General features: G+C 48.2%; 1 protein-coding gene across 3 annotated transcripts in view; it reads right to left on the reverse strand.

The window, feature by feature from the left end:
- Positions 1–14,131, reverse strand: part of CAMK4 (calcium/calmodulin dependent protein kinase IV) — a 223,558-nt gene that overhangs the window by 67,104 nt on the left and 142,323 nt on the right. For all 3 annotated transcript variants that reach the window (XM_068247354.1, XM_068247356.1, XM_068247358.1), the window contains exon 2: positions 7,598–7,676. In XM_068247354.1, the coding sequence (XP_068103455.1) occupies positions 7,598–7,676 (79 nt within the window). The remainder of the gene's footprint in view (positions 1–7,597; positions 7,677–14,131) is intronic.

The raw sequence follows: 14,131 nt of genomic DNA on the forward strand, positions 1-14,131 counted from the left end.
GTGTTACTGTGCACAACCAGCCTCTGTGCCCCACTAGCATAATAAAATCCCACCTCGGGTTCTCTTTAAATGGAATATAGGAATATGAGACTGCAGGGAAGTTCAGTATACTATTGCTCCTACACATACAATTAGTTATCTCTTACGTTTAGAGGCGGGACAAAGTCCTCCAGCACCCAAGGCTGAGACACCAAAGTGCGCCCCTCCATCCCTGCCACCCCAGCCGTCACACACTGATTGCTATTAGACTAAGAGGTGCCACAAGGCCCACAACCTCCCCAACACCTTAATATCTAGTTATCTGGCTTGCAGTCACTGCTATGTATCCCCTTTTCTTATTTCTTTCTGCTTCAAACACAATTAGGAATGACAGCTGAATGAATTGTGCGCCCCCTCCTACATTGCGCCCTGAGGCTGGAGCCTCTCCAGCCTATGCCTTGGCCCGGCCCTGAGTTTAGGTTTGCTTTAGTGTATCTTACATATAAAAAGAAGGAAAACAAATATAATATTTAGCAACATGAGGCATGTAAAATAAGAAAAGAACAAGCTGAAAGCTTTAGTTATATGAGAGACACATCCATTGGGACTCCTGATTAGTGAAGCAGAGGAAGCAGTGAGAGTCTACAGGCGGCATTAGGCTTGCTGCGAGATCAGGATTATTAGTGTGTTGGATATACCACAGAAGAGTAAACAAGAGCACAATGTTCTCCATCTGTATTACAAAGACAATTCCGGCTGCCTTTTATTTTATTCCACCTCATTATATTAACCTCCTTCAGAAATGAGAACACAGCTCCAATTCTATCAGCAGCCAACATAACAAAGCATGCTAAAAAAAGACAAGCTGTTTCCATGTAATTTATTTGATTTATAAATATAAAGGAAACAAAGTTCCTTAGCCCTGCAAAGTCTAAGACCCCACTGCTAATTGCATGTATGAAATGTTCAGCAGCAAATACCTCTCTTGAAACAGTAAGAACTACTTGGCTGCAAAAGACTAGAGATGGCCCGAACGGTTCGACCGTGAACTTATTCGCGCGAATTTCGGTGGTTCGTGGTGAACCGCGAACTTTATGGCGGTTCGACCCGCCCCCTATACTACATCATTAGGGTCAACTTTGACCCTCTACATCACAGTCAGCAGGCACAGGGTAGCCAATCAGGCTACACTCCCTCCTGGAGTCCGACCCCCCCACTTATAAAAAGCAGGCAGCGTCAGCCATTTTCCTCACTCGTGTGGCTGCAGTAATTAGAGAAGGGAGAGGTGCTGCAGAGACATAGGGAAAGCTTAGTTAGGCTACAGTTAGGCTTGTTAGGTTGCTCTTTCTTGCTGATACTTATTGCTAAAACGCACTCCTCATCCTCAACAGCTCTTTTGAGACCTAATGTTGTTCTTGTGATCTTTTGTGTGTGTGTGTGTGTGTGTGTCCCACAGACACTTGTGTTGCATATACAGCCCTGTCAGTCAGTCTTAGCTGCTGGACCTTGGCCCCTTTGTAATTCCTACTGTGCCACTGCCAGGCCCAGCACATTCAGTAAATACCTGTGTGTGTGACAGGTGCACATTTGTAATACCCATCACTGCATATACCTACTTGTTGTTCAGTGCACCCACCTACCTACTGTACGTGAGCGCACGCAGTGTGATATTTAATACCACCAGTCACTGTACCTGTTCACGGTACCTGTGTGTGTGTGTGTGTGTGTGTGTGTGTGTGTGTGTGTGTGTGACAGCTGCACATTTGCAATACCCATCACTGCATATACCTGCCTGTTGTTGTTGTTGTGCACATTGTATTGTAATACCAGTCACTGCATACCTTTCACTGCACCTGTGTGACTGCACATTGTATTAGTCAAGTCAGTGCATACCTTTCACTTCATCCTCCCCACCCCCTGATATGGACAAAACAGGTAGAGACAGAGACAGGGGCAGACCCAGAGGCAGGCCACCCGGCAGGTCTGTTCGAGGTCGTGCTGACATGATTTCTTGCGGCCCTGGCCCAAAGTACAGTGCTCAGAAGAAGGCTCGTCCCATTAACTCCTAAGATTGTCAGGACGTGGTTGACTATTTAACACAGAACACCTCATCTTCCGCAGCTACCAGCGCTACTACAAGCACCACATCCGCTGCATTTGACACTTTGCAGGAATTATTTGGTGGGGAATTAACTAATTCACAGCCATTATTGTTACAACAAGATGAAGGCGCTAAGCAAGTTACACCACCTCATATGTCTGAGTTAGGCGACACTATGGACGTAACGTGTGAGGAGGAGGATGATGAAGTACCTGCTGTTGGTGCAGTTTATGAGTTGTCTGAGGCAAGCGAAGCTGGGGAGGATGATTATGATGATACAGATGCCACGTGGGTTCCTAACAGAGAAGATGACCAAGGGGACAGTTCAGAGGGGGAGTCAGAGAGGAGTAGGAGGAGACGAGTTGCTGAAAGAAGCAGAGGGAGCTCGTCTTCAGAAACAGCTGGTGGCAGTGTCCGGCGCCACGTATTGCAACCTATGGACAGCCAGCCAACATGCCCTTCAACGTCAGCTGCTGTGGCCACCATAGAGCCCACACCCCAGGGGGCCTCAGCGGTTTGGAAATGTTTGTGTGTGTCTGCCTTAGATCAGAGCAATTCCATCTGTTCTCTCTGCCGCCAAAAATTGAGCCGTGGAAAGGCCAACAGCCACGTACGGGACAACTGCCTTATGAAGGCACATGGAGAAAAGGCACAAACTGCAATGGGAAGAGCACCAGAGGAAAATCAGCACACAATAGCAAAGCCACCCTCCTTCTCCTCTTCCTCCTTCAGGTGCATCATCTTCAGCCTCTTTCTCCCTTGCACCTTCACAATCACAGTCACCCTCCTCCATTCCGCCTCTCACCTTGAGCGGTTCCTGCTCCTCTGCCTACAGCAGCAGCCAGGTGTCCGTGAGGGCAATCTTTGAGTGGAAGAAGACAATGCTCGACGTCTGACAGCTGGCTTGGTGGAACTGTTAGCTCGCCAGCTGTTACCATACCAGCTGGTGGACTCTGAGGCCTTCCGAAAATGTATGGCCATTGGGACACCGCAGTGGAAGATACCAGGCCGCAATTATTTCTCCATAAAGGCGATACCCAAACAGTACCATGACGTTGAGAGGCAAGTGGTGTCATCTCTGGCACACAGCGTTGGGTCAAGGGTCCATCGGACCATGGATGCCTGGTATGCCAAGCACTGTCAGGGCAAGTACATTACTTACACAGTCCATTGGGTCAACCTGTTGACTGCTGGCAAGCAGGGAGTACGTGGCTGTGCAGCAGACCTAGTGACACCTCCATGGCTTGCAGGCAGGCCTGCTGCCACCTCCTCTCCTCCTGCTAAATCCTCTTCGCTGTCGTCCTCCTTCTTGGCTGAGTGACAGTTCAACTCTACTGGTGCTGCGATCTCCTCTCCAGCTACACAGCCCCAGCTCCCCAGGGCCTATGCTGCATGCCAGGTACAATGGTGTCACACCATCTTAGACATGTCTTGCCTCAAAGTGGAGAGTCAAACTGGAGCAGCTCTCCTGGCTGCTCTTAACAAACAGGTGGATAAGTGGCTGACCCCGCACCAACTGGAGATCGGCAACATGGTATGTGACAACGGCAGCAATCTCATTTCGGCTTTGAATTTGGGAAAGTTGACACATGTACCCTGCAGGGCACATGTGCTGAATCTCATAAATCAGAGATTTGTGTGTAAGTACCCAGGCTTACATGACATCCTAAAGCAGTCCAGGAAGGTGTGTGGGCATTTCAGGCGGTCTTACACGGCCATGGCACGCTTTGCCGATATTCAGCGGAGAAACAACTTGCCGGTGAGACGCTTGATTTGCGTTAGCCAGACTCGCTGGAATTCAAGCCTCCTGTCCTGATGTTCGACCGCCTGCTACAACAGGAAAAGGCCGTCAAACAATATCTCTACAACTACAGTCAAAGGACACAGTCTGGGGAGATGGGGATGTTCTTGCCGAAGTACTGGACACTCAAGTGAAATGCCTGCAGGCTAATGCGGCCGTTTGAGGAGATGACAAACCTGGTGAGTCGCAGTGAAGGTGCCATCAGGGACTTGATCCCAAATGCTTTCTTCCTGGAGCGTGCCGTGCGTAGAGTGGTGGATCAAGCTGTGGAGGAGCATGAACAGGAACAGGAGGAAGAGTTGTGGGATCAAGTCTCATCAGAACCAGATGTTTCCTCAACACCTGCGGCAGCACAGAGGGGGGAGGAGGAGGAGGAAGAGTCATGTGGGGAAGAGAAGTCAGATGATGAAGAAGGTGTTGTTTTGGAGGAGGAGGAGCAGCATGTGTTGCAGGGGGCTTGTGCTGCTCAACTTTCCCGTGGTATTGTTTGTGGCTGGGGGGAGGAGCAGAACTTACCTGACATCACTGAGGAACAGCAAGAGGAGATGGATAGTACGTCTGCATCCAACTTTGTGCAGATGGCGTCTTTCATGCTGTCCAGCCTGTTGAGGGACCCCCGTATAAAAAAAACTCAAGGGGAATGAGCTGTACTGGGTGGCCACGCTACTAGACTCTTGGTATAGGCACACAGTGGTGGAGATGTTTCCAAATCACCAGAAGGAAGAAAGGATGCAGCACTTGCAGAACAAGCTGGCAACTATGCTTTACTGTGCGTTTAAGGGTGATGTCACAGCACAATGGAATAAAGGTATCACTGCCAGTAATCCTTCTCCCATGTCCACGCAGACAAAGACAGGACGCTCCAGCGATCTCATGGTGATGTCGGACATATGGACATTCTTTAGTCCAACGCCTCGCCTTAGCCCTTCCGGATCCACCCTCCACCAACGCCTGGACCGTCAGGTAGCCGACTACCTGGCCTTAAGTGTGGATGTAGACACTGTGAGCAGCGATGAACCCTTAGACTACTGTGCAGGCTTGACCTGTGGCCAGAGCTGTCACAATTTGCCATCCAACTTCTGTCTTGCCCTGCCTCAAGCGTCCTGTCAGAAAGGACCTTCAGCGCAGCTGGAGGCATTGTCACTGAGAAGAGAAGTCGCTTAAGTCACAAAAGTGTTCAGTACCTCACCTTTATCAAAATGAATGAGGCATGGATCCCGGAGGGCTACGGCCCGCCCGAAGAATAAGTTAGTCTCCACACACAGCATCTCTGCCTTCACGCCGTGTGACTGCCTGCCACATGACTAAGTCAGTCCCCACACAGCATCTCTTCCTGCAGGCCGCTTGACTGCCTTCTCTGCCACCACCAACAGGGTCCAGGACTCCAGGCAGATTCCTGCTAGCAGCGGCCGCTATAATAATTTTTCTGGTGCGTGTACATGCCTGCCTAATTTTTATGGCTGCACTGCAGCTGCAACAACAAAACAAAAGGCATGTACATGTGCCAATTCCCCTTCGTGATCGTTACCTTGCCGCGGTGAAGGGGCTTGCGTATCACAATGAAGCAATGACCGACGGCTATATGAGTGTCTCGGGGAAGGGGGGGTTGATGCACACCCAAGATAATAAGGTTGTTGCGTCATTGTGAACAGACAAATTTCGATCAGCTGGACAGTCACTGTTGTACTGTCATCGAGCTACCTCAGCACAGCGACCATATGGGCTTGAAAACCGCCATGGCCTGCACTCTCGCCATGGTGCGCACCAGTCCAGCACAGCTGTCACTACACAAACCGCTGTGTGCGGTGCGTTACACAGTGAGTTTGGTGTGTCAGTGTGAAGCAGTACTCTAATTACACTCCCTGATGGATGTATACACATGCAAGATGCTTTAAAGCACTTTAGGCCTCCAATTTAGCATTCAATGTGATTTCTGCCCTTAAAACGCTGCTTGCGTCAAATCCAGATTTTTCCTCGGGACATTTGGCATGTATCGCACTCCACCATGTAAAAACTCAGATGTTAGACTCCTTGTCCTTGAAACATCTTTTCAATCACTTTTGTGGCCAGCATAAATGTTTCTAATTTTCAAAGTTCGCCTCCCCATTGAAGTCTATTGCGGTTCGCGGAAGTTTGCACAAACCAAACGTTTTGGGGAGGTTCGCGTTCGAGGGTCTCGAACCGAAAATCGGAGGTTCGAGCCATCTCTACAAAAGACATGTTGTGTAAAGCTTCATATCTGGACTTCAAATTACAATACATTAGATGTTACAAAATGTGGACTGCAGCAGCTGTTCTTATATCCTACTGGTCTCCATTCTTCTGTTAGTTGATTAATATACTACTAAAAAGCAATGTGTAAAGTGCCACACAGTGACCAGCACTCTCTCCGTGCAGCACTTAAGTCCTAGTATCGATTCGTAGCCGAGGCAGTATCTACATGGAGTTTGTATGTTCTCCATGGGTTTGTGTGGCTACATCCTCAGATCATACTGATAGGTCAATTGGTCCCCCCTCTCCTACCAAATTGACCCTAGCCTGTAAGATATGAACAGTGATTATAGTAGTAACGATAGATTTTGAGCTATTCTGAGGGACAGTTAGTGAACCAAAATGATTCAGTGTACTCTGTAAAGCACAGTGAAAAATGCCTGTTCTATACAAATACATGGTAGCCTACAGCAACCACATTGTAGCTTATTGTAGTAAGATTTGTTTAGAGTTAGTCATGGGAATCCACTAAAATGATGCACTACAGTTACAGCAGGCTCAGAAGTACTCTCCAGGGTTTTATCCATCCTGACCACACCCCCCAATGAGGAGGGCCAGTGTTACCATAGGGCCAAGGTGGGCAATTAACCCAGGGCCCCCAGTCACTTGCAGTACCCCAGGTCTCCCCCTGAATTGTGCTCCCTGGGCCCTTGCAAAGTTTTTGGCAGCTTAGAAACTCACCCGTCTTGTTGGGCGCACTGCTCCATTAATCTTTGCGATCCATCTCGTCTTCATACCAGCCTGACCGCATCTTCTAAGTGACATGATATAATGTCAGATAATGCTGCATCCTCTGATAATACTTCCTCTATGTGTATATGTAAAAAAGAAGCACACCAGGACCCTCGCCCCACCCAGTTGTCACAATGCTAAGTGTGAACCCTGCCCTAGCCCATCACCAGACTAAACACCACAGTGGTAAGAGAACTCACCCTGTATTATGACAACCTATTAGGTACAATTAGGTCAGTTTGTGCCCATCAGAAATACCAGAGCATACGCTCGCACCTGCACAGTAGAGCGGACCCAATCGGGCTCAGGTAATATCCTGACAAGTGGCCGACAAGGAGATCCTCTGGGGTTCCTGGCGCTGGATCCCTGCCACTGCTTAGGAGGAAGCCTCTTTAGGTTCCACAGGATTCCCCCTCCTGAGGTAAGTACCCCCAGGGGATATGTATATAACTGAAGGGGGCTGCTGTACATGAAGGTTAGAACTGGAAGAGGTGGCAGCATATGGATTAGAAGGGGAGCCTCAAGAAAGTTGGCCTGGGGGGGGGGGGGGGGGGGATAAATCCAGCCTTGTCTGCACTGGAGACTGTAAAGAGTTGGCGTTATCATTAGAATACTTATATTTACTGGCACCCTTTAGTCATGCTAAAGCAATGATTATGAATTGTTTCCATTGAGAGATGCTACTTGGAAGAAAGGATAGCATAATAACTTACAGTTTTCTTTAACATTTTGACGGCAAAAGGCTTCTGAGTCCCCTTTTGTCTGCATCTGTACACAACTGATGTCGCCCCCCTAGAGGAAGAAGAGGATATAAAGCTTTATGAGTGGTATTTGCATGTATAACAACATTACACATCTTTTAAGTGCCTTATAATTAGTACTTAATTTATGATTAGGGCTTGACTTTGGTTATTGCAGGGAGCAATACAAACTGCATTATTATAACACATTAAGGATTGCAATTAGCAGTGCTGTAAGCAAACCTGACGCAAAAAAAAACCCCCAAAAAGCTTATGATATAAAGAATTGTATGTGTAGTACGGATAAAGAATAGGACATTAGTAGCACAGAGAAGAGTCTCATATTTTTTCAGTTATATAGCTTATTTTTTTATAGCATTGCATCATTCTGTCATAGTTGCAGTTTTAAAACCACACTCTGTCTTTTAAAACTATAAAACAAAGCAAAAATAATGAACCAATGACCCTTTGAACTGTCCTGCGGTACCTTATCTCAAGCTGTCTCTGACTGTTTCTTTGCTGTATAAAGTGCCTCAGAAAACAGAACTGTATTCAGCCAAGTTGGGTTGAATAGCTCAGAGAAGCTCTTTTGCATAGACAACAACTGAAGGTTTTTAACTCTTCCTGTAGTGGAAAACAATACAAGACTCCTTTCTTTGCTACTAATGTTCTTTTTCTTAGCTGTATTACACATACAATTCAGTATCTCATAAGTTTATTTTCGCTTCAACCGCAGTGTTCCTTTCTGTTGTGTAGCTTGAAGAAGCAATTCTTGGAAACAGATTCTGTGTCGCTGCTGCTTTCAAGCTAAGAGTTCCCATCAACAATACAAACTTGATTGTATAATCCTATCAAATTGATGTAGTGGAAGGGTAAATATCACTTGAATATTAGTTAATCCCTCATAGTGCATAGATTTGGTAACATTGTACAATCAGGGCTGTATGGACACCTTTAGGAGAAATATGGGAAAACAATACTTTATCATTGCAGTTCCCAAGAGGGTGCCACCTGAGACAAGTGGCTCTGACATAACTATTTTGTTATGTTAATGAGCAATAATAATTCTTTTCCACAGGTTTTATCTCATGCTACTTTATGATCAAAATTCACAGCTTTTCCCCACACAGCTGATTGTGAACATCAGATTAAATGTAAATGAATGGGACCTTCAGCATGGGCTGCAGATTGTACAAGACCTGTGAAAATGTATACAGGTAACAACCTTATCATTACTGACATAACATAGGAGTGACTGGGGGCACACAGAGGGCCTGGGTAACCTGCCGCACCTGTGCTATTCAGGTGAGAAAATAAATCATTTCACTAGCTCCCTGATAAATGGTGGTAAGCGCAATGAATGGTTTTGCTTCACTTATTTTTAACACATAAATAGGGTCAGGGCCAGTGTAAGCCTTGCAAGGGCCCCCAGGGGCAAAAGTCACTTGGGGGACACCTACCCCCCCCCCCCCCCAAGCAAAGTCATCTCTGGGGCCAGGCAGCATGGCTGAAGACAGAGATTGGAAAGGAGCAGCAGCTGCTGGGAATGGTGAGTTATTACAAGGCAGTACAACTATGGAACATGCTGGGGCCATGGCGAGCAGTCAGCGGGAGACCACTTTGGGGGTCTGACGGCATGGGGGCCTCTGTGTTGGTCCAGGCCCTAGGGCAATTGCCCCCTTTTCCTCAATAGCAGCATTGACCCTGCATAGGGTCGATTTTGCAATTCTGAAATCAGCGAAAATTGGCTGATGCAATGTAACGGGAACCCAAAGACCACACAAAGGGTTGAACACGAGAGTTCACCGTTATGCATTTATTGAACAACAGTGTAGTCACTGGACTAACAACAGAAACAATGAAACAATCCAAAAACCGTATCAAATGTCAAAATCAATATATACAGTAGGGCCAAGCCTAGTATTTCCACTGGTTAGTCTCACACTTCACAGCCCCTCCCTGACTGACCAAGTAAGGAAATCAGACAAATGCCAAGCAGTGGTATATCCGGGTACAATAGCACCAAACACTGAGATTGCACTCCCCATTCCCTAAAGAGCCCCCCTTCCCCATAATGACAGCATCCCTTCTCACCCTCACCAACAGAGCAACCCCTCCACCAAATCAGAATACACACACACATATACTCAGGCACATTTCTTATGGCAGTATAAGGACTACATGTGTAGTCAAGCAGACTGGCCTAGCAGACTTTATTAGATTAGCTGAAAGTCCCAACCATGCAGGTAGTCAAAGATATTATACATTCTGATTGTCATGGTCAAAAATCTGTACAGTGTGTACGGGGGTCCCTGATGTTGCTGGGTTCCTATTCAGTGATCCAGAAGGTCAGATCATTGTCCTCCAGCCATTAACGCCCTACATCTACAGCACAGTTGTTGAACTCCAGTCCTCAAGGGCCATATCCATGCCAGTGTTTAGGATGGACTAAGAAATGGAAAAAATGTGTTTTACTTGATGAACCACACCCTTCCTGATTCAGCCCCATCAATTAATTTGAGCTGTGCCCACAATGTGTGAGGACCTCGGCCCTTGGGTATTGGCAGTGGCGGCGCCACGCTGGGGCTTACCCAGGCTTAAGCCCCAGCTGGCAACTCATTAGCCCCCCTCAAAGCCCCCCCCGCCGCCGCAAGTGTCCGCTCCGACCCGACCTCGGCTCGTCTGCAATGCAGTGGAGCCGAGCCTGGCTGCCTGGGAGGACTGGGCGAGGGCTTGGGCTGGCACCACCCACCCCAGCGAATCAGCGATCAGTCCGGGCAGTCCCACCACACGGACTCCCACCCACCTACCCTGCTCAGCCTCAGGCCCGCCCCAGGGGGAGGTACGTGGTGGTGGTGGTGATGTCTAGCGGCGTTATAAAATGTGTCACGTGACGTCCGGCGTCACGTGACACCTGCCGCCGCCCGCCGCGCAGCCAGTTGCCAGAGTCCAACATCGTGAGAGTGTCTGTGACTGCGTCACTCTCTCTGGGGCACGCCACGGACGCCAGGCCAGTCACGCAGTGCCAGTGTGACACACACACACCCCCACCCAGGCCAGGCACCGACCCACATGGACGGTCGGACAGTGTCAGTCAGACAGCGCTGCGCACGGCACGGCCCGGGAGTGGACTGGAGGCTCAGGCTGGACTCTGAAGGAGGCTGGAGCTGACAGGACAGCCAGCAGGACTTGGAAGTCGGAACTCCGAAAAGGTGGGTGCGGTGGGCGGTGGCTGTCCTCTCCAGCCAGCCAGTCGTCAACTGCCAATTCCAAATTGTTTTTCTGCCCCAGCTGCCCTGGGGTCCCCCCATCCCACCACCACCAGCCAGGCCTGAGGCCTTCCCCACCAGGCCTGAGCTGCCCTCCCTGGGCTGGGGCCCCCCATCCCACCACCACCAGCCAGGCCTGAGGTGCCCTGGGCCCCCCATCCCACCACCACCAGCCAGGCCTGAGGCCTTCCCACCAGGCCTGAGCTGCCCTCCTTGGGGCCCCCCATCCCACCACCAGCCAGGCCTGAGGTGCCCTGGGCCCCCATCCCACCACCACCAGCCAGGCCTGAGGCCTTCCCACCAGGCCTGAGCTGCCCTCCCTGGGGCCCCCCATCCGACCACCACCAGCCAGGCCTGAGCCTGGGGCCTCCAGCCCAGTCCACCACCAGGCAGACCTGAGCTGCCCCCGGGCCTCCAGCCCAGCCCACCACCAGGCAGACCTGAGCTGCGCCCCTGGGGCCCCCAGCCCACCACCAGGCAGACCTGAGCTGCCCCTAGCCCACCACCACCAGCCTCCAGCCCAGCCCACCACTGCCTCTTATGTGCATTTACTGGTGAAACGCTGTCTCATTATGTGCATTTACTGGTGAAAGGCTGTCTCTCATTACATGCATTTACTAGGGAAACACTGTCTGTCAATATGTGCATTAACTGGTGAAACGCTGTCTCTCAATACCTACATTTACTGGTGAAAGGTTGTCTGTCATTACGTGCATTTACTGGTGAAACGCTGTCTCTTATGTGCATTTAGTGGTGAAACGCTGTCTCATTACGTGCATTTACTGGTGAAACGTTCTCTCATTATGTGCATTTACTAGGGAAATGCTGTTTGTCATTATGTGCATGAACTGGTGAAAAGTTGTCCCTTATGTGCATTTACTGCGGAAACGCAGTCTGTCATTATGTGCATTAACTGGTGAAAAGCTGTCTCTTATGTGCATTTACTGGGGAAATGCTGTCTGTCATTATGTGCATGAACTGGTGAAAAGTTGTCCCTTATGTGCATTTACTGCGGAAACGCAGTCTGTCATTATGTGCATTAACTGGTGAAAAGCTGTCTCTTATGTGCATTTACTGGGGAAATGCTGTCTGTCATTATGTGCATGAACTGGTGAAAAGTTGTCCCTTATGTGCATTTACTGCGGAAACGCAGTCTGTCATTATGTGCATTAACTGGTGAAAAGCTGTCTCTTATGTGCATTTACTGGGGAAATGCTGTCTGTCATTATGTGCATTAACTGGTGAAAAGCTGTCTCTTATGTGCATTTAATGGGGAAACGCTGTCTGTCATTACGTGCATTAACTGCTGAAAAGCTGATTCATTTTTCCATGTAACTACGTTAGCTGGTACAACTACATTACAGTTAGCCCCGCCCACATGACATCATGACCACGCCCAATTTTTCGCCGCGGCAAATTCCCCCCCCCCCAAGCCCGGCCTGCCAGCCCTCGTGCCCCCTTTGAGCCCCCCCAAAAATCTGAAGCTGGAGCCGCCACTGGGTATTGGAGTTCAACAACCCTGTCCTACAGGAACGTCATCATTCCCCTCTCCTCAACACAGAGCAAAACACGTCTCAGCCGTTACCTGAGAAACGTGTGCAAACCAGTCACTCCTGGAATGCTGCCCAAACACCCATGGACAATCATCAGGTGAAAAAAATAAATAAAAGGATTCTATGTACAGAATAAGGTTACGTTAAAACCAAGCACACCATTGCTTTTCTTGTGAAATTCCTAATAAGTTTGATGTGTCACATGACCCTCTTCCTACTGAAAAAAACAAAAGTTGGATTCAAAATGGCCGACTTCAAAATGGCCGCAATGGTCACCACCCATCTTGAAAAGTTTTCCCCTTCACATATACTAATGTGCCACAAACAGGAAGTTAATATCACCAACCATTTCCATTGTATTAAGGTGTATCCATATAAATGGCCCACCCTGTAGTTTTACTGAAGCAAATGCAAAAACTTCACTTTACTGATCTCAAGCATCTAATAAAATGATAAAGAATAAGCTGTCTGCTTAATGTTATCCCAGTGGAATTTCAATGATCTGTCCTCAGTGATCGCCAGCACTACTGATCTGACAGCCATTTGCCAAACCAATCTGCAAGTATGTGGCTAACAATAGGGTAGAGTCACATGGGCCAAATCTAGTAGATATTTGTTGCAGGCAGCTGCTGAGGACACACTGCCAGTGTTATGCAGATAATAATAGAAACGTATGAGGCAGCATCTGTTGCCTGCCATTCATTCACTGGCACAAAAGCCTGATACATTTCAGTTGCTAACATCCCAACTATATTAAATAAATGGAGCATCCTGCAATCTCTGTGATGAGGAAAATGATGACCTGGTATGGTGGGAAGCAAGCATACTTGTTTAATAGATTAGATATTAGATATACCAGTAACCAATATATACCAGTGATAGCCAGGGCCGGATTTGTACTTTTCACCGCCCAAGGCCCGCTGTCTCCAACCCGCCCCCCTCCCCCCTTGCCCTTGTTCTAAATTAAATATAATACCCGCTGGGAGGCTACAGAAGTAATGTTGGATCATTTGAATTCCATATCTCCCACGGGGCATTAGAGGTTGTGACACCCTTTACTATAATCAATGCTTTCTGTACAGCAGTGTAGATTTCTATTTACCCCAGAGGGAACTTACAAGATCTGCTGTACTCTGCTTCGTCCCACACACCCATGCAACGCAGATTGCACATGTCAGTAATTGGCGCATGCACATTACGCAGTGTAGAAAGGAAGGAGTGGCCAGAGCTGAGCTTGTAAGTTCCACGTGGAGGACACAGAGAGCTGCACTGCTATATCGGCAGCAAAGCAGACATTAAAGGGGGCCAATTCTCTAGTGCTCTGGTGGGAGGTGTGGAAATCATTAGAATTAATGTTACTTCCATAGCCTCCTGAAGGCATTCTGTTTTACTCTGGGAGAATGTACTCTCCCAAAAGTGTGTCAGGAAATAAAACTCATGATGATAATAATTAATTACCAAATAATTCATTGGTTCTACACATATTGAATTGTGAGTTTTTTTTTCTCTAAAATGTATTTTAATATTCTTTGTGTAAAGCAAACCTAAAGAGAATAAATACGTTTATATGTAGTTACTTACCTTACCAGTGGGAAGCCCCAGGATGGTTTCCCAGGTCTTGGACCGCACCATGCCAGTGCTGGGCCTCCTGGTTTCTTCAGTGTGTGAGCGCTGGCATGGAAAAG

Source organism: Hyperolius riggenbachi, chromosome 1 (assembly GCF_040937935.1).
Source record: "Hyperolius riggenbachi isolate aHypRig1 chromosome 1, aHypRig1.pri, whole genome shotgun sequence".
Lineage (NCBI taxonomy): Eukaryota > Metazoa > Chordata > Amphibia > Anura > Hyperoliidae > Hyperolius > Hyperolius riggenbachi.